This window comes from Oncorhynchus nerka, linkage group LG14, assembly GCF_034236695.1.
Source record: "Oncorhynchus nerka isolate Pitt River linkage group LG14, Oner_Uvic_2.0, whole genome shotgun sequence".
Taxonomy (NCBI): Eukaryota; Metazoa; Chordata; class Actinopteri; order Salmoniformes; family Salmonidae; genus Oncorhynchus; species Oncorhynchus nerka.
The window spans coordinates 56535007-56561529 of NC_088409.1; the positions used below are offsets into that span (position 1 = coordinate 56535007).

The 26523-nt window shown below is 44.0% G+C and overlaps 1 protein-coding gene across 1 annotated transcript; it reads left to right on the forward strand.

Moving 5' to 3' along the window:
- The first annotated feature begins 2290 nt into the window (after positions 1-2290).
- Positions 2291-13008, forward strand: LOC115141451 (rho-related GTP-binding protein RhoU-like). The gene is made up of 3 exons (XM_029680331.2): positions 2291-2770; positions 4795-4853; positions 10562-13008. Exons 1-3 carry the CDS (start codon positions 2554-2556, stop codon positions 11015-11017), a joined length of 732 nt encoding a protein of 243 aa, XP_029536191.1. The 5' UTR covers positions 2291-2553; the 3' UTR covers positions 11018-13008.
- The last annotated feature ends 13515 nt before the right edge of the window (positions 13009-26523 follow it).

Here is a 26523-nt window from a genome sequence, read left to right on the forward strand (position 1 = left end):
GAAGTATGTGGCGAACATAGAGCAGTGGAACAATGCCGTTGGAGTCGTCCGGGAATGAATGACTAGCTAGATAACTGCTCCTAGACGTCTTCTGGAACAGGCCATTCACGTCGGACTGAAACCAAGGCTTTTATTCTTTTAGAGTCATTTCACAATCATTTACAATCATCGTCGTCATCACTACCATTTCAGTACAAAGAAACACTTCAGATTATGCGGCCACAGAAATTCCCACCTCCTTACATCTATTGCCTTCGGGTCCTCACCACACACAGCCTGGCAGTGTGCTTTAGTAATAACCCGAGACCTGGTTTTGAAGGGTACATTTCCCCCTGCCTTATTATTATTGTATGTTTTGACTGTGTGCCACAGCTCTTAATTGTAAGAGTTAGAATGAACTTTATCCTAGGACGTGGTTCGATGATCTGGCCTGTTCGCCAACACTTGATGTCTCCCTCCTATAGTATGTTGCACTGATCTCACTAGACGGGACTAGGGATGCCGGAAGCCCACGACAGAGTTGAACCCTTGGTAGATTGGTAGATGGTGAATTGGAAGATGAGTGGTGAGATGGGTTATGGTTCGCAGGAAGACTTTATTACACGACCCCTTAGAAGAGGCAAGGACACGAGAGCAAGTTTTAACAAACCTCAAATTAAATGTCATTACTTGTATTATGCATAGACCAACATGAATAATTTTGTATGATCAAAAAACAAATGGGTCTCCAAACATTGAATCTTGCAATAATATATATATATATATATTAGGCAAAATCTTGAAAAATAAATCAACATTTTGACGGGAGTCTAGTGTTTGATTCCTTTCTGCGTTTCACACCACCGTGTGTGTGTGTGTGTGTGTGTGTGTGTCTGTGTGCGTGCGTGCGTGTGCGTGTGTGTGTGTGTGTGAGAGAGAAGACCGAGTTTTTTAATGTAAACGTTTAAAAGCTCAACTAAAAGGAAATAAAAAGAGGTAGAGCATTTTGATGACTAGCTTTTTTACCACAGGGAGGCGACAAAAGTTAACGCATGTACTGCAACAGTCATACTGTGTCACAGATTCATCGTGAGGGTGTCACTCCATTTTGATTGATGTTTTGAACACGACACTTACACTTGATGGACAGCCAGTTGGGATACTGTGAAGTCGCCTTGATTGGCGCCTTGACAGTGACTCTGCAGAATTGAATATGCAGAGATCCACGAGGCTGAGATATCTTTAGAATTGGTAAAGGGAAACCCCAATGGTAAAGTTAAACAGAAATGACGGAATCGACGGCAAATGCAGTACTGCCTGCTCAAGGCTCAAATATAGCGCTGTAGGCGACATAATTTATGGGCCTAGTCCAAACTCGACCATGGGCCTCACTGGAGTTTCAGTTTGTACTTTATTTAAAGGTTGCCAAGTGACAGAAGGATATTGGGTCTTTTAAACTGGGCTTACCTTGACAAGTCTCGACATGCCCTGACCTCAAACGAGATGTTATTAATGTGTATTAGGCCTAGTTTGTAGGCACATAGGCGTTTGTCTTTCTGTTGAAACTGTTCTCAATGTCGGCCATTGAAATAATATTGTATCAGCCTAAATCTGTCAAAGGTGTGCCACACTCACTGTCAAACATGTTGAGTAGGTAGGGTGTCAAAGAAATGTCTCCTTTCACAACTAGCTGCTTGACAACGCCAATTAGCCATGAACAGTTGAAGGGTAGGGCCAACATTTTTTTTGTAGAATTATGTTTTGAGTTACTTGCCCTCCTTTGAAATAGTTAGCAGGTAAATTCCCAAAGGGGCAATGCATGTCAAAGTTCTCCAAGGGTTGCCTTTCAAGTTTTTCTCTTCCTGTTATTCTAAAATGAATAGGAACAGGGAATGGTGGGCTACACAAATGCATGTCTATTAATTATGTGAGGTGTTCAATATACTACATTTGAAGACAGAACACCAGGGTTCTCCAATTCTGAGCAAAAAAACACACGTATATATATTTGATCATTTTCGCTGTTGGACATAAAAGACTAAAATCCTCATTAAATCAGCACAAAGTTATTTTAATTTAGGAAATCTGTTCCCAATTTATTTATAACTATGTTCAGGTCCCGACCATCCGCTCAAGGAAAAATCTGCCCAGGGCTGAATGTAATTGGGGACCCCTGCAGTACATAAACCTACAGGAACATGAATATGTTCATTTTGCCACTGACAGAAGGCGTGCCCATCAACTCGCTTCCTTTCAAAGCGCAGTGGTGGAAGAGGGGAGGGAATAGTCAAATCATGCTTGAACTTATAAAGCAGACCCTCCTCCAACGTGTAACAGATTGGAGTATTCAAAACCTGAGAGAAGTGCCTGTTTTCAACTTTTTACACATACCGAGTATTAGTTCTTTGGAGAGCACAAGACTACTGCTTTGAATTCTAACAACAACAAAAAAAACGGCTATAGACCAACCTGTCTAATTGACAAATATATTACAGGCTACAGAACACATTTTCATGGTGCTCTCTTTATTTGCTCCTACTGGAGTAAGGAAAAGGTGCTCGTAACCAGTGCTGGATGTCACCTCCAGTTCCAATGGATTATAACCAGGCCATGGCTCCTCCAGTGCCGCCGCACAAGCCCAAAACGACCCGGCCACTCGAGGCTCAGGAGCGGGTGTTGAAGTGCGTACTGCTCGGCGATGGAGCGGTTGGGAAGACCAGCCTAGTTGTCAGCTACACAACGAATGGCTATCCAACGAAGTACGTCCCCACTGCTTTTGATGACTTTTCAGGTGAGCCAGTTAAAACCATTTATTGTGGCACTATTCTTGGAAAAAAAAAATAATGATAGATTAGTCTCCTACAGACATCAAATCTGCAACTTCCCAGCCAGATAAAATAAACATAAAACATGTTTTCTGTTGCACATTGCTACGTTTTGATTTTGACTATGGGCCAACACCCATATATTGCACATTGCTACATTGTAACAAAGCCTTAATTGACCATAGTGGACATCTGTTACATTGTAACGGGGAAATGTGCTGGCTCTGTCTTGCAGCCACCCATTCTGCGGAACGAATCACCCAACTTTTCTTGTGTCATTTTGCTGCCCTCGAGGCTAACAGCAGCGACCGTCTGTCTGCAGATATTTGTATTATTGCACACAAATTATGCGCCCTGGTCATTTTATACGCCCGGGCCTGTTCTAATTTCCAGTTGGCAGAATTCCATTTTCCAAAACGTAGCCACCAGCAAATGTTTGTCTAACGTACCGAATGGTTGAAAACTTAAACGGCATACTTGTTGAAACTAACCTCAGTTGGCAAGTGATGACAACGCCCGCCCGCACACACTGACGTTAGCGCGTCATTATCTCAGGAGAGGCCTATTCTTCCTTTTGAAGTTATCGCATGAAACTTTGATCTCAGGAAACCTCCACCAAAACGCAATGTCTGAATTAATCTAAACTTGCATGACATTATAACTTTAGGAGTCTAGGGAAGGCTTGATTAGGAAAATGTGACACCGTCTTTATGGCCATTCAAAATGATAGACACAGCTGCCCTTACCTATCCGTTTATCAGGAATATACATCTATTATAACCATTCTATCATTCTAAACACCTAATTATACTTATGCCAACCGCTATGGAAGGTTTTGAATGAGACTATTACATATTTTAATAGGCGTATACACACGAATATCCTTAGTATTCATCCCTCTCCCACTGCCCCCAGAAATCCAAGTTATAAGGCCTAAAATGAACAGAACATTCTTGTTGAACATGCTTCTCAGCAGGCAGGCATGGTTTTGGATTGCACAACTCTGGCCATTGTTGTCAGCCTTGACCTGAAAGCCGTCTCTCTGCTATGATGGAATGGACACATCTGTTGCAATGGCTCTGAGCAGAGATTGTCTTTCTCCCTCATGACAGAGAGGGATTGTGCAGTTTGGGGCCCCATTTGATGATGTCATTTATCCGTTCCTGGAATCAGAGCCCTCTTTTGAAAGCTGATTTCTGGGCAGTTATGCAATTCCACAGGTGACACTTGGGGTAGAGGAAATAGAGGGAGGAAGGGATGGAGAGAGAGAGAGGGAGGGCAGAGAGTTTTGGGCCCAAGTAGAATACGAGGCAGATCATATGTCAGGGATTGGGGAATGATTGCACAATAGGCGCTGGGTTTAATGAGGAGTAGTCCGATGCTGCTGCGGACTAGTCCCCACAGCTCTTTGATCAGGTGATGTGACCATATATCCTGGGCGCCTTGTAAACACTTCCATAAGCTTCACCACATTGGGCTCTTTTGAAACATGGCCTATAATGAAACTGACTCATAGCACTCTTCCAATCTGGAGAGAGCTATTGGGAGAGTCACTAAACAAACAAATCCGCTTTGGTTTCCTCTGTAGACAGCTTGGCAGGGCTTTCAAAGCTTGAAAGAACAGAATATGGTATGAAAGAGAGAAGTTATTGCCTTTACTTTAACTGGGCGAGTGGGTGGGCGAGACAAGACCGCCACTCTGAGTTAGGGGGGGATGGGTGAGCTTTCTGTTCACTGTGTCCAGGGGGTATGAAGTACGTCAAACCGGCTTGCCTTTGTTTTTCCCAGAGGATATTTTTGGTGGGTGGGCCTCATCTGCCAGGGGTCTCTTCCTTTCTGTGTGTGTGTATGTTTGTTTAAAGTGTCAGATGGAGTAATGTGGAGGCAGATGGGACTATAGCCCCGCGCTGATTATTTTCTCTCTCTCTCTCTCTCTCTCTCTCTCTCTACCTCGCTCTCTCTCGCTCTCTCTCACTCGCCCCCCCAACAGCGGTGGTGCAGGTGGATGGACACCCTGTGAGGCTACAGCTCTGTGACACTGCTGGACAGGTGAGAACCCTAGCAACACTCCACATACTACACACAGCATGCTTCAACCTATTGGTGCTGCGTTCACCGCTCTCTGTGCCCAGAGGAAAAATGATGCTGAGCACCACTGAACTTCCCCAACGGCCATTCTCCTTCTTCTGCTTGGTTCTCATACATGTTACATGATTTTTAGAGTCAGAGACGGTGTTGGTTTTTGTCTTGCATGTCGTCTTTGCTGGTGGGTAGTGCTCAAGGCAGCATTCTGGGCCACCGTCTTATTTCCCAGGCTCTACCACTACTCTGTGGCAGCTGTGGGGCCCGCTGGTTCTCCTGAGAATGTCTCTCTAACACCCCCCCCCCCCTAGAGAGAAATGAATTCCTGGGCTTTGCTGCCACTCTACATCTGAAGTGGGATCCAGGCAAATCCATTGGCATAGCTTTTGGGGATGGGGGTTGGGAGGGGGGATTTGGGAATGGTTAGAGGCGTTAGAACGGCGGGAACTCATTAGAACAGAACAGATCTGGGTTGAAGCCACATTGTGAGGCAACCGCTAGGAGGGAGGGAGACGACGCAATCGCAGAAAGTAGCTGTTAATGCATGTTTTTTTTAAATCTCGTTCTGCTCTCTTCCTCTTTTCCCCCGCCCCCTTTCTCTGTAGTTCTGCAGGCATAGGCAGGCGCGGTTGGTGTAAATGAGAGTTGTGCGCCTGAGCTCTGAGCGTCATGCTAAGCCTTTTTAACATGGTTAGATTGTTCTAGAAAGAGAACAGGTTGTGAAAGCCCTGGTGTTTTCTCTCTGGGCATGGGTGGTGTCGTAATTTCACTTCTATAGCTACAACCCAGCCCAGAGAGCATAGTTTAGTTTATTAGGATCCCCGTTAGCTACTGCACATGCAGCAGCTACTCTTCCTGGGGTCCACATATAACATATGAATACATGACAAAGTACAGAACAGTAAAAGACAAGAACAACGTAACATATTACATTAAATGTTTTTTATAGGAGAGACACCAAGAGACAACAAATATACTATTTACACACTTAATATATGCATATTCTTACATACAGTACAGTTAAATATGATCTTTATAAAGATAGGCACTGTGATAAATCGTTTTTTTATCTGTTTTTTTAAAGCTAAATTAGCTTTTTGCCTGAGTATCCTCTTGTGGCAGAGCATTCCACGATGACATGAGTGACGCATTAAATCTGGTTTTGGTTTGGGTACCGTGAAGAATCACATAGTGGCGTGTAGATTTGACAAGTGGTTAGGCATTTTCAACACACAAATGTTTCTTAAAAAGACTAGCAGAGAATTAGTACATTTCTCCTCAACCCTCAACCATGAAAGACTATCATGCATGTTGTTCATGTACAGTTGAAGTCAGAAGTTTACATACACCTTAGCCAAATACATTTCAATTCAGCTTTTCAAAATTCCTGACGTTTAATCCTAGTAAAAATTCCCTGTCTTAGGTCAGTTAGGGTCACCATTTTATTTTAAGAATGTGAAATGTCAAAATAATAGTAGAGAGAATGATTTATTTCAGCTTGTATTTCTTTCATCACATTCCCAGTGGGTCAGAAGTTTACATACACTCAATTAGTACTTGGCTTTAAATTGTTTAACTTGGGTCAAACGTTTTGGGTAGCCTTCCATAAGCTTCCTATAATAAGTTGGGTGAATTTTGGCCCATTCCTCCTGATAGAGCTGGTGTAACTGAGTCAGGTTTGTAGACCTCCTCGCTCGCACACGCATTTTCAGTTTTGCCCACACATTTTCTATAGAATTGAGGTCAGGGCTTTGTGATGGCCACTCCAATACCTTGACTTTGTTGTCCTTAAGCCATTTTGCCACAACTTTGGAAGTATGCTTGGGGTCATTGTGCATTTGGAAGACCCATTTGCGACCAAGCTTTAACTTCCTGACTGATGTCTTGAGATGTTGCTTCTATATATCCAGATACTTTTCCTCCCTCATGATGCAATCTATGTTGTGAAGTGCACCATCCCCTCCTGCAGCAAACCCCCACAACATGATGTTGCCACCCCCGTGCTTCACGGTTGGGATGGTGTTCTTCGGCTTGCAAGGCTCTCCTTTTCCCTCCAAACATAATGATGGTCATTATGGCCAAACAGTTCTATTTTTGTTTCATCAGATCAGAGGACATTTCTCCAAAATGTACGATCTTAGTCCCCATGTGCAGTTGCAAACTGTAGTCTGGCTTTTTTATGGCGTGGCTTCTTCCTTGCTCAGCGGCCTTTCAGGTTATGTCGATATAGGACTCGTTTTACTGTGGATATAGATACTTTTGTACCTGTTTCCTCCAGCATCTTCACAAGGTCCTTTGCTGTTGTTCTGTGATTGATTTGCACTTTTCGGCACCAATGTACTTTTATCTCTAGGAGACAGAACGCGTCTCCTTCCTGAGCGGTATGATGGCTGCGTGGTCCCATGGTGTTTATACTTGCGTACTATTGTTTGTACAGATGAACGTGGTACCTTCAGGCATTTGGAAATTGCTCTCAAGGATGAACCAGACTTATGGAGGTCTACAAAAAAAAAAAATCTAAGGTCTTGGCTGATTTCTTTTGATTTTTCCTTGATGTCAAGCAAAGTGGCACTGAGTTTGAAGGTAGGACTTGAAATACATCCACAGGTACACCTCCAATTGACTCAAATTATGTCGATTAGCCTATCAGAAGCTTCTAAAGCCATGACATCATTCTCGGGAATGTTCCAAGCTGTTTAAAGGAACAGTCAACTTATTGTATGTAAACTTTTGACCCCCTGGAATTGTGATACAGTGAATTATAAATGAAATAATCTGTCTGTAAACAATTGTTGGAAAAATGACTTGTGTCATGCATAAAGTAGATGTCCTAACCAACTTGCCAAAACTATAGTTTGTTAATTAACAAGAAATTTGTGGAGTGGTTGAAAAACAAGTTTTAATGATTCCAACCTAAGTGTATGTAAACTTCCATCTTCAACTGTTAGTTCTGTGGGTGCAGTTAAGGGCAAGGCGTGCTGCTTTGTTTTGAGACAGCTGCAGCTTCTTTGCATCACCTAACCATATTAACGGACAGTAATCAAGATGGGACAAGAATCAAAGCCTGAACAACTAGTATAGTTGATATTTGTATAAAAAACGCAGAACATCTTTTTATAAGAGACATTCCTCTTCCCATCTTCACTACAATTTTGTCAATATGACTTGACCATGACAACTGATCATCCAATGTTACTCCTAGGAGTTCAGGTTTATGCACCACTCCAGTTGAGGTTTAGGTCTAAGAGAATGCTTTTAACCAAATGCGTTACTTTTGGTTTTAGATGTATTTAAGACCAGTTTATTGTTAATCACCCATTCTGACAATAAGTTAAGTCCTCTTTAAGAGTCTCAGTGAGCTCACTGGCTGTAGGTGCTGATGTGTAGAGGGTGCAATCATCAGCAGACATAGTCATTTTAACTTTTGTAAGACAAGTGGCAAATCATTTGTAGAAATAGAGAAGAGCAGTGGCCCAAGTCAACTGCCCTGAGGGATACCGCACTGTACATATCTGATGTTAGAGAATCTTCCATTGAAGAATACTCGCTAAGTTCTATTTGATAAGTAACTCTCCAACCATGTGACAGCAGGTGATGTAAAGCCATAACAAGTGAGTTTTTTTCAATAACAAATTATGATCAATAACACCAAAGTCTGCACTGAAATCTAACAATACAGCTCCAACTATCATCTTATTAGCCATTTATTTTAGCCAATCATCAGTCATCTGAGTCAGTGCAGTACAAGTTGAGTGCCCTTCCCTATATATATAAAAGTGAAGTTCACTAGCACCGCAGGGCACTGCCAGTACCGTAAACACAATCACAACATCCAAGTTGTTTTTCCAAAGAAAACTCGACTGTGTTTGGTTGAGTGTAGAGTTCACAACTATTGGAATGAACACAAGGCCCAAACACTTCTCAGCGTACATGCACTGTAGTGAACTCCTCACAGTCGTCTTAGGGCTGAATGGATCTGTTTACTTTGTACACAACATCTAAATCCTCCACTCTCTCAGCCACAGAAAGCTGGGGCAAACACATGCAAAGTCGAACAAACACTTACTGTACATATATGCACTATCATAGCAGGAGAACAGATACCGCACCCTGAGAACGCCTGAGATATACGATAGCAACTGCTGCTATGGCTGTTAGGTCATTCTCATAAAACTGTAAAAAAATATATATATATAAAATAAAAAATCACAAAATGCCTTCTTGAATCACTGAGATTAGGATCTGTACTTATCTATTGCATAATTATTATGTTTTTTGATCAGATATGCATTTTACCAACAAATTCACAAAATTCTCATTACCGTAACAGTTTTCGAAGTTCCAAAAAGTAATAAAGAAATCTATATTTCTAATATTTTTTTGTTTACATTGCTCCCCCCCCTAATGAAAATAAAGGTTAGTTAAACATAACACTGAAAATAAAAATATGTCTAATGAAATTATACAATTTGAGCTCTTTAACCATTTCGATAATGAGAAAGCCAAGTGGGGTAAAGGGGGTGTTTGAGAATAATAACCTTTTATGAAAGCATATAAGCGAATACATTAACTTAACTTGTGCTCAGCTAAGGACCACTCCTCTATATGATCCACCATGGGTGAATAAAACGTTATTTATTCAAAACTGATTGTAGTTTTTACAGGGTAGTACGGTAATGAGACACTGTTTGTATGTAATAAATATGATACTTTGATGTAAACTTCAACTAGTATACAATTTCTATGATTTATTGACAAACTACAACAACATATTTTGTTTTATTCAAATAAGTTAGGTTTTTCTAAATATATTTTTTAATAACATTACCCCAAAAAATTTCATCTGGACGCATTTCGGTAATGTGGAATTGGGGTGAATTTAAAAAAACAAATCCGGCAGAAATTAAAAATGTATTTTATAATAAGACATGTTTCCAAAAACAAAACATCTTAGTCCTCAGAATGATAGTTTATTTTTGCAGATTGATAGTTGATTTCTGCAGATGCATCATGGTTATTTAACTCAATTTGCTACAGACATTTTATAACTGGTTTCCTGAGAATTACCTTGTTAATTAAAAAAAGTCACTCCCCGCTCAGCAAGATTGATGCATTTTGTATGTTAGCCAATATCTCTGCGCCGTCACCTCAGTTTGGTAACACTAAATTTGAAAGTATGATTTGGAAAAGAAAAGTGTGGGAAAAGACTATTCCACTCAGAGGCTACTGAATATAAAAAAGTAGCTTTCCCTGTTAGGCTTCTGAAAAGGGTTAAAGAGAGAGGGATTTGTGTCAAGTTTCTGCCAGCCTTAATCTGTGTAATCAAGGATGTGAGAGGCCCTTGTTACCCAAGGCTCTGTGGCTCTACGGTGTTCATTTGGGAGATCAGTGTGATAATGAAAGAGGAGGTTACTGCTCAACATAAACAGACTTCTCTCACACGGTTTGTTATGGAGAGATTATCACCACCATTTATTTCCACTGACATTCTGCCTGCTTGTTTTGCATTGACCTATAGAGCGATTACTGCAATGTGTTGGTGTGAAGCTGGTTTGTTTGTGTGTGAACCTTGAAGTGAAATACATCAGACAGTGGCGTTGGTAAAACTCTACTACCTAGGGATTAGACCTTGATGGATTTTATATAACATCATCTTTCTCTCTCTCTCTCCTCAGGATGAATTCGATAAGCTCCGTCACTTTTGCTACTCGCGCACCGACGCCCTCCTCCTCTGCTTCAGCGTGGTCAGCCCTGCCTCCTTCCAGAACGTCTGGGAGAAGTGGGTCCCAGAGATCCGCCGGCGCTGCCCGCTCACGCCCATGCTGCTGGTGGGAACCCAGTGTGACCTGCGCGAGGACGTCAAGGTGCTGATCGAGCTGGCCCGGCGGAGGGAGAGGCCCGTGGCCGAGGTGGACGCTCGCGCCCTGGCGGACAAAGTGGGCGCCGTGGCGTACGTGGAGTGCTCGGCGCTCACCCAGAAGAACCTGAAGGAGGTGTTTGACGCGGCCATCGCCGTGGGGATGAAGCACGCCGATAGGAGGGCGCGGCGGGAGAGGAAGGTGCGCAGCACGGCCGATAAGATGAAGACACTGTCCAAGTCGTGGTGGAAGAAGTACGTCTGTATCCAGTAGAGAGAGGAAGAGGAGAGGGATATCGACTAGGACTATGAAACTGGGACTGGAAACGTGTTCAGATGAGCCTATGTTGTTCATATAGATTGAAGGACTTCTGTCTTAGCTCCTCTCAGATGACCCCACGTTTTCAAAATTACCGGGAACTTTCAATAAATCCCCTGGTTTTCCCGAAATCCCATTTGGAGGATTCCCGAAATCAGAAGGGAATAAGCAGGGAATCCAGAATCTTCCAATTAGGATTTCTGGAAAATCAGGGAATTTATTAAAAGTTCAGGGAATTCTGCAACCCTAGTCAAAATGAATGGAGTGAGGGGATGGACTGGGGAGTGAGAGTGTCTCAAGTTGGAGGAGATCCACTGATTGGTTGATTGCAAAGAGACTGACAGGACTGTGCTCCAACCACTCCCTGTCTGCTTGAGCTGGTCTGAACTCTAACCTTTGAGCAGAGTGCTATCACAGAAGATCAAGGTGTAAAACCATCAACATGATTGACAATGCAATGGAGCAAAGAGCGAGTTGAACTCGGAGCAATAAGGACTTTTATATGAACTGATGGGTGGGGAGGGGAAAAGACTGGGATGTGCTCTTATACGCCACCCTTTAAAAAATGATTTAAATACTATATCATGATGTGCTGCATAAAGTAGGGATCCCCCCCATCATCATACCCGATATATGTTCACATCTTTTATGCGATCCACATGACTCTGTAATCAAACAGCCGATAGATCTCATTGGTAGAGCTAGACGGAAACAAACTGAGGGACTAACATGGCATTCAACTCAAACTCAAACCAAATGGCACTACGATACGAATACAGCTACAATACATTCATATCTACAATCGTACCAATTGCATTTACAGACAAGACTTTAGGGGTATTGATAAGGGACTTTTCCACCGATTCCACCTGGCCCTAGTCATCACTGTCAGCAGCATGACCTGGCCCCATGGTCCTCTGGTGGTGGTCACTCTGTCATTGCCAGTAAAAGCCAGGGGGTGGAGGGTTAAGCCTGGTGCGTGTGTTTAGGGGGTGCATATTTATGTGTGTGTTTAACCACATGACCGTCTGAGGTCCCTAGCCCAGGTTGTGTCTGTCTGTCTGCTGCAGCGCTACATTGTAAGTGTCTGTTGATACAGCTGTCAGACCACACAGTGAGGGACTGGGCTCCCCAGACAGAAAAGAGCTCCTCATCAATACACATTAATGGTCAGACCTTAAAGAGCTCTCTCAACAATACTCCACTCAACCTACTTTAACTGGAGAACTCGGCGGTTTCCATCCAATAGCCACTCCTCAACTGATGGGAGTCTGTAAACTGTTGAGAGCGTTGTCTCACTCTGCCGGAGTGAGGAGATTAGATTGAGGAACACAAGGTCATCGAGTGGTGCCACTGTAAATTGCACTTATCACGCTTAACCCAAATACTTTGTTGGAGTCGTGCCAATGATGCCATGCAATGGCCTTTGGTACTGCACAGGGTCTGATGCCTCTCTTTGTCATTTGAAACGTTTGATTTTCACCCTTCCGTGAGAGTCGCAAGGTTTTCACTCCGCTGTTGATCACTACATTTTTGTAATTACAGAACTATATTGAGTTCACTGGCACTCGTTCTCCTCTCCAGCAACCTCACGATAAACGGAGCGAATCGCCAACGAAACCAATTGTATTTGCTTCTTATTTTTCAGAAGCCTGTCTGTATGCTCTCTGTGTGTATCCCTTTATTTGGGGCATCAACTATAAAATGCACAGCCACTGATCAACCCTACAAGCAAATGTATGAGAAATTAAATGTATATTTTGTCTAACAATGTTGTTTTTTTTGCAAGGTAATTTTGTGTACATTTTGTTCTGTTTCCATCACAAAACTATCCCTAAACACCCTAAATGGTGGCGAATGAGACAGAAGTGTTTCACTTGCGGTCTGATACTGTCAAGGACTGTTTATAAAAGCAACAGAGATCTAAATAAATGTGAAATCTTAACAAAAAACGTGCCGTGTATCTGTGTTTCTATGCGTTTGCAGAGAGATATGCTATCTTTTACCCCGTGTGGAGTGTGTGAGGGATTCAATGAATCCTATCTCCCGTTGAGTCTAAAATGAATGCTGGTGACGCTCCGTGTGAGGTCAAAGGTAAAAAACACTATGTAAATGTGTGTTGAGGAACATTGTGTTCGTCAACCCCATCGCACCCTCTCTGTTTCAAGAATGTGCTCGAGTTGTGGTGGATGATCATTGACAATCGTGTCTAAAAACTCTACAATGTTATCCATGACAATCCATCAATGCAACTGAACAGTTGGTAGTCATATCAGTGTTTTTGTTACGCGTCTATAAACGGAGAATTGCAAGAAGAGAACGTCTTCCTTCTCGTCGCCACGGTGGAGATAATGGGTCGACAATTACAGCTGGTTAGAGTCTGTTGTTAAGCTGTAATGATATCTTGAGAGTTGTTGTGTGTGTGGACGGCAGTTGGGTGTGCGCACAGAGTGGTGACGGTGTGGGTAAAACGGAGGTAGGCGTTGGGCCAGTGGTTTAATTATAATGGTTACAATGGTTTCCTGGGAGCTGCACTGGTAGTTTGACACAAAGCTGTTGTTTTTTGTCTCTCTCAGAAGGAGCCATTGCATTGTGTCCAGCCTTTGGTAATGGTGATAAGCAGTATGGTAGAGACAAGGCAGTACTTATACCTAGCTGTAAAAAATCTACCTTTGGGATATACTGTATAGCTAGGCCTTTTCAGATCGGAATCCTGAATCCAAGTGACGGTCACAGCGAAGAAAGAAAAAGGAAAAAGATTTACAGCGCAAGATGAAACACCCTTTCTGTTTTCAGATTTGACTGTTGTTGACTGATGGTGAGCAACTGTCCGATTTAGAAGACCTCTGAAGTATTGTGAGAGGAGAAAACATGTTCGGTGCCATCTGGAATATCAATAAGTCAGACGTCATAAAAGGCCATGTACAGTGCCTTCGGAACGTAATTCAGACCCCTTGACTTTTTCCACAATTTGTTACGTTACGGCCTTATTCTAAAATGGATGAAATATAACAATTATCAGCAAATTACACACAATACCCTATAATGAGAAAACATTTTTGCAATGTATGTATAAAAAACCTAAAACAGAAATGCATTATTTACGTAATATTCAGACCCTTTGCAATGAGACTCTAAATTGAGCTCAGGTGCATCCTGTTTCCATTGATCCTCCTTGAGATGTTTCTAAAACTTGATTGGAGCACCTGTGGTAAATTCAGTTGATTGGACATTCATGTACATACAACCTCAATTGGGCCGACCAACCAGTGCTCCCGCACATTGGCTAACCGGGCTATCTGCATTGTGTCCAGCCAACCACCACCCACCAACCCCTCTTTTACACTACTGCTACTCTCTGTTCATCATATATGCATAGTCACTTTAACCATATCTATATGTACATACTACCTCAATCAGCCCGACTAACCGGTGTATGTATGTAGCCTTGCTACTGTATATAGCCTGTCTTTTTACTGTTGTTTTATTTCTTTACTTACCTATTGTTCACCTAACACCTTTTTTTGCACTATTTGTTAGAGCCTGTAAGTAAGCATTTCACTGTAAGGTCTACCTACACCTGTTGTATTCAGCGCACGTGACAAATAAACTTTGATTTGATTTGGAAAGGCACACACCTGTCTACATAAGGTCCCACAGTTGACAGTGCACGTCAGAGCAAAAACCAAGCCATGAGGTTGAAGGAATTGTCCGTAGAGCTCTGAGGCAGGATTGTGTCGAGGCACAGATCTGGGGAAGGGTACCAAAACATTTCTCCAGCATTGAAGGTCCACCAAGAACACAGTGAACTCCATCATTCTTAAATGGAAGACGTTTATAACCACCAAGACTCTTCCTAGAGCTGGCCGCCCAGCCAAACTGAGCAATCGGGGGAGAAGGGCCTTGGTCAAGGTGGTGACCAAGAACCTGATGTTCACTCTGATCGAGATCCTCTGTGGAGATGGGATAACCTTCCAGAAGGACAACCATCTCTGCAGCACTCCACCAATCAGGCCATTATGGTAGAGTGGCCAAACTGAAGCCAATCCTCAGTAAAAGGCAAATGACAGCCCGCTTGGAGTTTTCCAAAAGGCACCTAAAGACTCTCAGACCATGAGAAAGATGAAGAACAGAGAGATCCTTGATGAAAACCTGCTCCAGAGCACTCAGGACCTCAGACTGGGGTGAAGGTTCACCTTCCAACAGGACAACGACCCTAAGCACACAGCCAAGACCATACAGGAGTGACTTCGGGACAAGCCTCTGAATGCCCTTGAGTGGCCCAGCCAGACCCTGGACTTGAACCCAATCAAACATCTGTGGAGAAACCTGAAAATAGCTGTGCAGCAACGCTCTCCATCCAACCTCACAGAGCTTGAGAGGATCTGCAGAGAAGAATGGGGTGCCAAAGATGTAGTGTCATACCCAAGAAGACTCAATGCTGTAATGCCTGCCAAAGGTGCTTCAACAAAGTACAAAGTAAAGGGTCTGAATACTTATGTAAATGTGCTATTTCAGGTTTGACATTTTTATATATTAGCAAAAATAATTTTAAAAAACAGTTTCTGTTTTGTCATGGGGAATTGTGTGTAGATTGATGAGGGGAAAAAACGGTTTTATCAATTTTAGAATAAGGCTGTAACGTGACAAAATGTGGAAAAAGTCAAGGGGTCTGAATACTTTCCGAAGGCACTGTACATCTTCTGGACTACGGGCCTACGCTGAAATAGTTTCATAAGCAGACTGTGGTCCAAAAAAAACTAAAAGTAGAGTAAAGCAATCAGCATATGTGACCTTGTGGTACAGGAGCCTGTGTTCTGTGAGCAATCACACGAAGTGGATAGCCTGCCCAGTTCAAGTCTACAGCAGCTTTGCAGCACGGTTAGGTTCAGAAAAGGAACCTTCAACCTTCTCCCTACTGCTTCTGTGACGTTCTGGGAAACGTTTAGGTAACAGATGAACTCTGACTCCACATGAAAGAGTTGTTCCATGATAAGTTTGGATGGCTTAAAGTTGGCGAAGGATTTATCTTGCCCTCCTTACATGACTATGACCAGAATCATTAGACATGAGCCTATGGGAACAGGATTACAGTTGAACAGAGACTTTGTCATGAACGTTGGGACTCGGGCTGATCTCAGGCGGTCTCGCCCCACTGTGGTCCGCTTAGTCAGGCGTTGTCTTTGGGATTAGCATTACCCAAGCACTTGTAATGTGATGCAATGTGTCTGGGACTAATGGAAAGCCTTGGCTGCAGGATTTCACAGCGGTCTGATTCAACTTTGGTACATTGTTCCTGACACAAAACTCCTTTCAAAGTATGTTGAAGGCCTAGGGGTCTTGCAGCTCTCGCTCCTCTCTCACTAGAAAGCCTTACTACGTGTATGAAGGGAGGGGTTCTCACACAATCGAATGGCCTTGAGCTAGTGAGTGTACGGTGAGGTCGATGGGCCCAGACGGCTTGGTTTCTCTCACAGAGAGCTACGCCGTCTTTATGACCGCCGTGTCTCCAGCACTTCTCACCGTCACTGCCAGAAAGACAGATAAAGTCCCCGTGGACGGCGTCATACAGCCGACGTGAAGCAACACTGTTGTGCTCCTGGTCAGGTCAGCTCCGGGCTCGTTGGTTGTTACCTTTCATAGATGTCCCCCTCTGTCTGGTTAGAGAGGGCTAAATGAGCTCTTCTCACTTTCCCAGGTCAGTGACTCAGTTCTTAAACAGCCTCTGAGCCTCTGGTTGATAGGCCATCAAAAGAGCTATCTCTGACTCTGGACCAGCTGGTCGCTGGTCTGCGTACCATGTGTCGCTGTTTGTGTGCACGTGTGTGTGTGTTCGTGCATGTTTGTCTGTACACGTTTGCGTCTGTATGTGTTTGTATGGAAACTCAGCTGGGACCGTCTGTTGTCATACCAGTGGTTCTTCGAATTTGCACGCAAACAGTATGCTATCATGTGAATGCTGGTCATGTGTGGCCTTTATATTGTTCTCTATCACCTTTGAATAGGAGGAGACATAATCCCAGTGTGTAAGCTACAGCTCACCGGGCTGAAAAGGCAATTCATGCTGTGCTGTTTAAAATAGACCATCTGACGGAAGTGGGCCAATATCTCAGCCTTATCCTGGCTGTTATTGACAGTAGAAACGTCCCTGCATTGTGAATCTAAGTTAATGATTGTCTGCTTATCACCTGGAGGTGAGAACTCTTCTGATGTTGCCCAACTGGCCCTCAAAGTTGAGTAATAAACATGAGCGTTTAGATACAATGCTGTTGTGTGTTTCGAGTTCCACATGTGCTTCCTGATGAGAACAGTTTGAGCCTCTTCTCGAATTGCCTGAACTATAGTTAGTTTCGGTCCATGGTGCCAAATTGTATCTGGGGCATGAAAAGTTCTCTCTCTCTCTCGCGCGCGCTCTCGTCTCATTTCTGGTTAGCGAAATGGCTGGTGAAACCGGAGCCAGAGAGGCTCTGGGGCCTAATTCAATAAGGTTGTGATTTCCAAGAGGAACTCTTTGGATTGTTTTGCTCTCCAACATATTTATTGCTCTGAATCCAGCTGTGCTTCATAAGTCACAACCGGAATGTATGATTGGCTGACGGCAGCCGCCCACTTGGATATGGTTATCTGATTGGCCTTTTGGGACGTACATTGTTTTTTTTTTTGTGCGTTGACTGGGTGGGTGTGGTGACCTCATCTCTTTTTAGCCATGCCGTCAAGTTTTTTCTCTCTCTCTCTCTTGCTCTCTCTCCACTCTCTCTCTCCACTCTCTCTCCACTCTCTCTCTCTCTCTCTCCACTCTCTCTCCACTCTCTCTCTCTCTCTCTCTCTCCACTCTCTCTCTCTCTCTCCACTCTCTCTCTCAACTCTCTCTCTCCACTCTCTCTCTCCACTCGCTCTCCACTCTCTCTCTCCACTCTCTCCACTCTGTCTCTCTCTCTCTCTCTCTCACACTCTCCACACTCCACTCTCTACTCTCTCTCTCTCTCCCACTCTCTCTCTCTCTCTCTCTCTCCCACTCTCCACTCTCTCCACTGTCTCTCTCTCTCTTTATCTTACTCAGTTTCTCTCTCCCTCCTTCTCTACCTGTATCTCTACAGCAGTTTGTTGGCATTCCCCCTTCTTTGTTTGATGGTCTTGCTCTTTGATCTCTCACATGGGACAGATACATTCTCCCTGTGTGTGTGTGTGTGTCTGTCTGTGTGTCTGTCTGTCTGTCTGTCTGTCTGTCTGTCTGTCTGTCTGTCTGTCTGTCTGTCTGTCTGTCTGTCTGAGTGTGTGAGTGTGTGAGTGTGTGAGTGTGTGAGTGAGTGAGTGAGTGAGTGAGTGACACACCATGACACACCATGACCACAGACGAAGTCAAACACCACTGTGCTTTAGACTCCCTGGACAGCATGGCTATAAGATTTCTAAATCACTGTTCATTGTAAAGTAGGTGAGGCTAAATAATGACATCGTTTGATAAATTACACTTCTAGTTAATCTAATGCAACCTGGTTGTAGAATAACTCGATGCTGGGTAATGACATCATCACAATGACCTTGTGTTCTGTTTCTCAGCGGCATCACCGCCCCCTGAACCTGAGTCCCTCGTAACCATGGAAACCACCATCACAACTCTCACGGCCGCGCAACCAAGAGGCGGCCTCACCGATGACGTCCCATCCTCCACCTCCATTGGTCGAAACACTCAGGATGAGCTGGTCATCGAACAGTGGTTTTCAGCGTTCAACCTATCAGGCCTGGGTGGGTGGGGTGACCTCATCTCTTTTTAGCCATGCCGTCAAGTTTTTTTTCTCTCTCTCTCTCTCTTTCCCTCTCTACTCTCTCCACTGTCTCTCTCTCTCTCAGTTTCTCTCACTCCTTCTCTACCTGTATCTCTACGGCAGTTGGTTTTGTTGGCGTTCCCGCTTCTTTGTTTGATGGTCTTGCTCTTTGATCTCTCACATGGGACAGATAAGTTCTCCCTGTGTGTGTGTGTGTGTGTGTGTGTGTGTGTGTGTGTGTGTGTGTGTGTGTGTGTGTGTGTGTGTGTGTGTGTGTGTGTGTGAATAACCCGACCTAACGACCCTCCCTCCCTCCCAAGCCTTAGTATTGATCCTCCGTTGCCATGGCTGTCTGTTTGGACTAAAGCAAGCTAAACATTTACCAACTGCCCAGCTAATCCGTCCCATGCTCAAGGGAAAAGATTATCTCACGGCTGTTTGTGCCAGAAGTGCAGTTTCATTCACAAAGAAAACACATATTGATGAAATCAGTAAACATAGTTGTTGGTCGGCGATAACGTCACTGTTAGAAGGTATGTATTCACTCTTATGATAAGGTGTTGCTTGCTCAGGGACCAGATAGGTCGGAATCAATCTCAGTGCAAACACACATACAGTATTTCCCGTAAACCCCTTCACAGTTGTTTGTGTTCCAACGGTCAGCTGTACGTGTGTGTATTGTGGAAACATCATCAATAGATGTCTGTGTTAGTGATAGATGCTCCAAAACAGTCCTTGGTTCAGACTGCGTGCTCATTCCCTGTGTGTTTTCAAATACACCGTATGATCAACAGGTGGACTAATGTTTGTTGAGAGGTGAGTTTCTACGCCTGTACGACTTCATTCTCCCAACCACTTTCCTTTGCCTCAGTTACCTCTATAGCAGTGTCCCAACGTTTGTCTTTGGCAGCATAAAGACCAAGAACATGCAGGGACTGTCTGTTCTCAGCCCAGTTTCTAATGTTCTTAATAAACACGCACGTCTGGCCAGTGGACCCATGGAGGTTTACAGCAAGCCCAGACTCAGGTGTTGACAGTAGGCCGGTAACCGAAAGGTTGCTGGATCGAATCCCTGAGCTGACAAGGTCGTCTGTCGTTCTGCCCCCGAGCAAGGCAGTTAAGCCGCTGTTTCCCGGGATTTTCTGCTCTTCTTTCCGCCGCTTCTGTCTATCTCCCTTTCTGCTCAACCTATTTTTCTCTTCCCCCTCCCTCTTTCTTTTACTGACTTCATTTACTTTGCTTACTTTTGCTTCTTTGCGTGTCCTTATTCTCTCACTCCCTTTCTCTTCCTTTTTACCCTCCTTCTCTCCCGCTCACTCTCTCTGCATCTCTCTTTCTGTCTCTCGCTCGCTCCCTCTCTGGTTTGACCTTTATCCCACTCCTGAATATGTGCCCTCAGTTTCTCAATTGAAATTGGAGTTATTTCTTTCAGTGTTTGCAGACCAGTGACCTCCAAAACCAAACCATGCCTACCCCTCTCACTCGCTTTCTCTCTGCCTTTGTTACGCCCCTGAAAACAGGGGAGAAATAATCACGAGAGTGATACGGTGTTGTATTCTCAATTCAACGTATAGTTCAATCATTTCACAAAAGTAACACATTACAAAACAACAGAAAACCCATTATACAAATAACACGGCAAAATATCTTATTAACAACGCACATGTTCGTTCACAATCGATATAAAATGGCAGCTACTCTCAGTATGATGCTATTTTTCACTTCAACCGAGCAGGGCTAATATTACTCTCTTCAAACTTAACTCTAACTTCCTCAAGACGTTACTAAGACACACCTTAAACACTCTTGACATGTTAGCGAGTTATAACATTTAAATTACTATTTTTATAATCAATAAAGTACCTGAAAACAGGGGAGAAATAATCACGAGAGTGATAAGGTGTTGTATTCTCAATTCAATGTTTAGTTCAATGAGAAAAGACCGCGATTTTCCCCAGGAATATGGGTGGAGACCAGAGCAATCGATCTCCGGCTCATAGATTAAGAGCATTTCGTAGATCACAGATTAACACTTTTAGGCACCACAAAATAAAGTAATCAATATAACGTTTACACATTACTCCCACAATTCGTACCCTTTTACAGATTTTGAACTTTAACACAATTATATGAATGTTATCAATCTCTATCAACTAATACCGAATGCATCTTTTTAACCTTAGATGTTTTAAGATCCTCACATACTATGAACTTACTAATACTTTTTAATGTATAACAGGCTATGAATATTTCCTTTAACCTGTCACACCTTCTCTTTCTCTATTTAATTTTGTTCATCCTCCATTCACCCCCCCCCCCTCAGATTGATCTGTTCCTTAAAGTATTTTACCAGTCTTCCAACAATAACAATTCTCATTCTCTCCCAAACAATGCCCCTCCACCTCTCTCTCTCTCTCTCTCTCTAAGCGAACAGTGTCATTACTCTTTAGCCCCCTTTGAAACACATCCCATAGGTAGTAGTCCTTTCTCCCCGGTCAGTGGGCTCACACAGTGACTTTGTTTATATACTGGGGTCAATAGGAGAGGTGCCCTGGTCCTGAGTGATTGATTTCTGGGTGACCAACTTCAATCACAGTTAAGCCCCGCTGCATGCACTGCATGCTGGGTAACGAGCTCTCGGGGACAGACGAGGTGATTGGGTCCATGCGGCAGTCGTCAAGGCACTCGTTGCCTCTTTAAGCGGACGAGCTAATCGCTTCCACTTTTAGTGTTTCATTGCGGAAGCCATTAGTGTGTCCGCTGCCTTGCCTCGCTCCACAAAGACACAGCAGCCTTAACTAGAGTTGACCCCCAAACACACACACCCCAATATGAACCCCCTCTTCTCACCTCTGACCCCCACAGCCCCCAGCCAGCTTTGAAACCTGAGAGAGTAGCCCTGACCCCTGACCTGACCCCTCCCTCCTCCCGGGGTTGGGGATGCTCCCCGTGGTCCCCCCTCGGACAGGATGTGCCCTCTCTGGAGGCTCTGTTGGAGGGCCTTGACCCCAGACACTGTCCAGGCCTGGCGTCTGTACCTGGACAACATGACAAGTCAGAGATGGAGGGTTCGGTCTCAGGCTGTTTTCAGAGAATTGTTTATGTTTGCAGAAAGGCAGTTGTTGGTGAACTCTACCATGAGAACGTTGCAGACTCTCAATCCTGTAAGGTGATGAGGTGCTCATAACTTTAGTTTCAGGGAACTACCGGCCCCATGAGCCCTGTGTATCTGAATAGCCCCTGAGATGAATACAATCGTATTGACCTGAACTATTATTTGTACTAAGAACCATATTGAATCTAAACCGATCTGAAAGCTCCCTGTGTGTCCTTTTTAGAGCTGCACCGTGTCCCTGCAGTCTGCTAATAATCTACTTGTTGCATTCTCTTGGTGAGAATCGATGGGGGTTGTAGGCTATTGTCAAAATGATGAGAACAGTACAGAACAGCCGATGCTGAACAGCCTCTTGCAAGGGTGGGTTGGTCTTCCTTTGAGGAACAGACAACGAGATTTTACAACTGTGTTGCTGTCATCAACTCCACAGGTTTCCAAGAAAATGGCCCCCTTAAATACATTTTAGACAGAGGTTAAATCTTAAAGTAGTTTAGACACTGACATTTGTCATGTCCCTTTTCACTCCCTGTCAATCCTTTTCCATTTCTCCTCTTCATCGTTCCCCCCCAGCTTTTATTTGTGAATGCGTCATTGCCAGCAAAGTATAGAAGAACAAACTCCCTCTGTTAAGCCACTGGTCAATGCAAATCCATATCATCCATTTGCTTTCAATGGCCCATTGAAAAGCAGGTTCTCTCTCTATATATATATATAGCAGAAAAAAGGTTTTGATGCCTTTGACTTCATTTGCTCCCATTGTGTGACTGATAAAGCATCAGGGCCTGTGAAGTTGTTGTTAGTAAGGTTTGGGGTCAGGATTATGTGTGTCAGCAAAGTTCATTTTTTTGACCCCAAGTCACATGAAGCAGTAGAGCAAACATTTTCACCCAGTCTCAATCAGTAAGTAACCCTGACGCGTTTTAGTGTGTTACAACGGTATTTTCTCCACTTCGGGTTTGCATTGGGCCTCTCTTGGTGAGCAATTGTTGAATGTTGATCCCCTAAGAGGATTACCATGGGGATGTTTTTTTCTTTCTTTCCATAAACCAGTAAAGAATGGCCAGTGAGCGATGGACTAAATGGCATGGTTTCCCTGAATCAGGTCAGAACAAGGGTCAGGGGAGGATGAGACAGAGAGGCAGGGCGATAAAGGGAGTGAGAGACTGAGAGGGAGTTAGAGAAGAATCGAGTGAGATAACGAGGTGCTGGGAAAGATAAAGTGAGGCAGGGGAGAGATGGAGTAGCCCGGCTACGAGGGCCCTTACAGGAAAACCACATGATTTCCCGTGTGGAAAATCACGTGTCCTTTCATGTTATCACGTTGCATCACATGTGGCCACGCGACAACATGAACTTCACAGAAGGTCACATGTGATTTTGCAACAATTCACATGCGATGACGTGAAGCTCGTGTGGTTTTAACCGGAAGGGCGAGTAAAGATGGAAACAAACGAGAGTGTGAGAATTTACAGGGAAAGTTTGAACGGAGAAAGAGAGGATTTTTTTTCTTTTTTCTGTCAAGTTTTGTTCAAAACATGAACATGCTGGATGAGAGAACAGACAAAGACCAAATCAATTATTGCAGCACACAGCGTACAGTGGCGGTGAAAACGTATTTTTCCCCTTTCTAATTTTCTTTACTTTGCATATTTTTGATACTGAATGCAATCAGATCTTCAACCAAATTCAATATTAGATAAAGGGAACCTGAGTGAACAAATAACACAACAATTACATACCTATTTCATTTATTTCGGAAATGAAGTTATGCAACACCCAATGCCCCCGTGTGAACAAGTAATTGGCCCCTTACACTCAATAACTGCTTGTGCCACTTTCAGCTGCAACGATTCCAACCAATCGCTTCCTGTAGTTGTTGATCAGTCTCTCCCGTCGCTGTGGAGGGATTTTGGCCCACTCTTTCATGCAGAACAGCTGTAATTCAGAGACGTTTGCTGGTTTTTCAAGCATGAACTGCTCGTTTCAGGTCCTGCCACATCTTAATTGGGATTAGGTCTGGACTTTTACTAGGGCATTCCAAAACTTCAAATTACATTTTTCATGTAAATTTGTTGACCTCCACCACGAACTGACGGGACAGGTCCGGATGGATTAAGATGGGAGCTGTCGTGAATTGCTGCTTGAGGTCTGAGAATGCCCAGTCAGCTGCTGTAACCCCAGATGAACGGAACCCTGGAAGAGGTTCCGCAGACAGGGGGTAAGGGAGGGTGCTGTAACCCCAGATGAACGGAACCCTGGAAGAGGTTCCGCAGACAGGGGGTAAGGGAGGGTGCTGTAACCCCAGATGAACGGAACCCTGGAAGAGGTTCCGCAGACAGGGGGTAAGGGAGGGTGCTGTAACCCCAGATGAACGGAACCCTGGAAGAGGTTCCGCAGACAGGGGGTAAGGGAGGGTGCTGTAACCCCAGATGAACGGAACCCTGGAAGAGGTTCCGCAGACAGGGGGTAAGGGAGGGTGCTGTAACCCCAGATGAAATAACGGTAGAAATGAGCAAAACCCAGGAAACGCTGCAGCTGCACTCTGGATGTGGGTTGAGGCCAATCCAACACTGCTCTCACCTTGTCAGGGTCCATCTGAATATCCCTTGCAGCAATGACGTATCCTAGGAGGGAGATGGTGGAGCGATGGAACTCACATTTCTCTGCCTTCATGAAAAGCTGGTTATCCAGGAGACGCTGGGGGGCCTGTCGGACATGCTCTTGAGCTGACTGGGAATAAATGAGGATGTTGTTGAGGTAGACAAACACAAATCGGTTCAACATGTCACAGAGCACATCATTGACCAGGGCCTGGAACACTGCAGGAGCGTTGGGCAGCTGAACGGCATCACCAGGTACTCGTAGTGCCCGCTAGCCGTGTTAAAGGCTGTCTTCCAATCGTCCCCTTCCCGTGTCCGAACCAGATGGTAGGTGTTCTGAAGGTCCAACTTGGAGAAGATTACCACCCCTTGGAGAGGCTTGAAAGCTGAGAGATGAGTGGTAGCAGGTAACATTTTTTAATTGTCAGGTCATTAAAACCCCGGACCCTCGATACACATCTTCTCCACAAAGACGAACCCTGCGCCGGCAGGGGAAGCAGATGGATGCATAATCCATGCAGCGAGAGAGTCCTCAATGTACTGAATGTGCTCGTCCATATACTCTATGTACACTACCGTTCAAACGTTTGGGGTCACTTAGAAATGTCTTTGTTTTTGAAAGAAAAGCACATTTTTCTGTCCATTAAAATAACATCAAATTGATTAGAAATACAGCGTAGACATTGTTAATGTTTTACATGACTATTGTAGCTGGAAACGGAAGAATTTTTATGAAATATCTACATAGCAGTACAGAGGCCCATTATCCGCAACCATCACTCCTGTGTTCCATTGGCACGTTGTGTTAGCTAATTCAAGTTGATCATTTTAAAAGGCTAATTGATCATTAGAAAACCCTTTTCAATTGTGTTAGCACAACTGAAAACTGTTTTTCTGATTAAAGAAGCAATAAAACAAGCCTTCTTTAGACCAGTTGAGTATCTGGAGCATCAGCATTTGTGGGTTTGATTACAGGCTCAAAATGGCCAGAAAGAAAGAACCCTTTTCTGAAAATCGTCAGTCTATTCTTGTTCTGAGAAATGAAGACTATTTCATGCGAGAAATTGTCAAGAAACTGAAGATCTTGTACAACAGTGTGTACTTCTCCCTTCACAGAACAGAGCAAACTGGCTCTAACCAGAATAGAAAGAGGAGTGGGAGGCCCCGGTGCACAACTGAGCAAGAAGACAAGTACATTAGTGTCTATTTTGAGAAATGGACACCACACAAGTCCTCAACTGGCAGCTTCATTAAATAGTACCTGCAAAACCCCAGTCTCAATGTCAACAGTGCAGAGTTGACGCCATGCCATACCCTGTGGACGGCGAATAATTGGAGCCAATTTCCTCCTACAACAGGACAATGACCCAATGCACAGCTCCAAACTATGCAAAAACTATTTAGGGAAGAAGCAGTCAGCTGGTATTCTGTCTATAATGGAGTGGCCAGCACAGTCACCGGATCTCAACCCTATTGAGCTGTTGTGGGAGCAGCTTGACCAGCTTGTTTTCGTGGAAAACAAGGACATTTCTAAGTGACCCCAAACTTTTGAACGGAAGTGTATATAGTCTTAATTCATTCCTACTTAGATTTGTGTTTATTGGGTATATGTTGTGTGATTCGTTAGATATTATTTGTTAGATATTCGCTACACCCGCAATAATCATGTGTATGGGACTAATAAAATTTGATTGGATTTGTACCCTTCCATCACTTTGGTCTCCGAACCCAACAGGGAATAAAGTTGCCCCGGGAGAAGGTCGATAAGAAGTCATAGGGCCAATGCGGAGGAAGAGATGTGGCGCGGGCAGAGTTGAAAACCTCCCAAAAGTCCTGGTACTCCGCGTGAACGGTGGAGAGATCTGAGGCTTTACCCAAGCCCCCAGGGAGATGTCCTGGGGCAGGCTGCACCGACCACAAACAATGTGCATGGCAAAATAGACTCCAACCCATGATGGAACCCGCAGCCCAGTCGATTAG

Excerpts from the sequence above, each read along its gene's own strand:
- LOC115141451 (XM_029680331.2), top strand. The coding sequence starts at position 2,554 with ATGTCACCTCCAGTTCCAATGGATTATAACCAGGCCATGGCTCCTCCA. Across the intron at positions 2,771-4,794 it reads TGCTTTTGATGACTTTTCAG|CGGTGGTGCAGGTGGATGGA; the intron begins GTGAGCCAGTTA and ends CCCCCCCAACAG. Across the intron at positions 4,854-10,561 it reads TCTGTGACACTGCTGGACAG|GATGAATTCGATAAGCTCCG; the intron begins GTGAGAACCCTA and ends CTCTCTCCTCAG.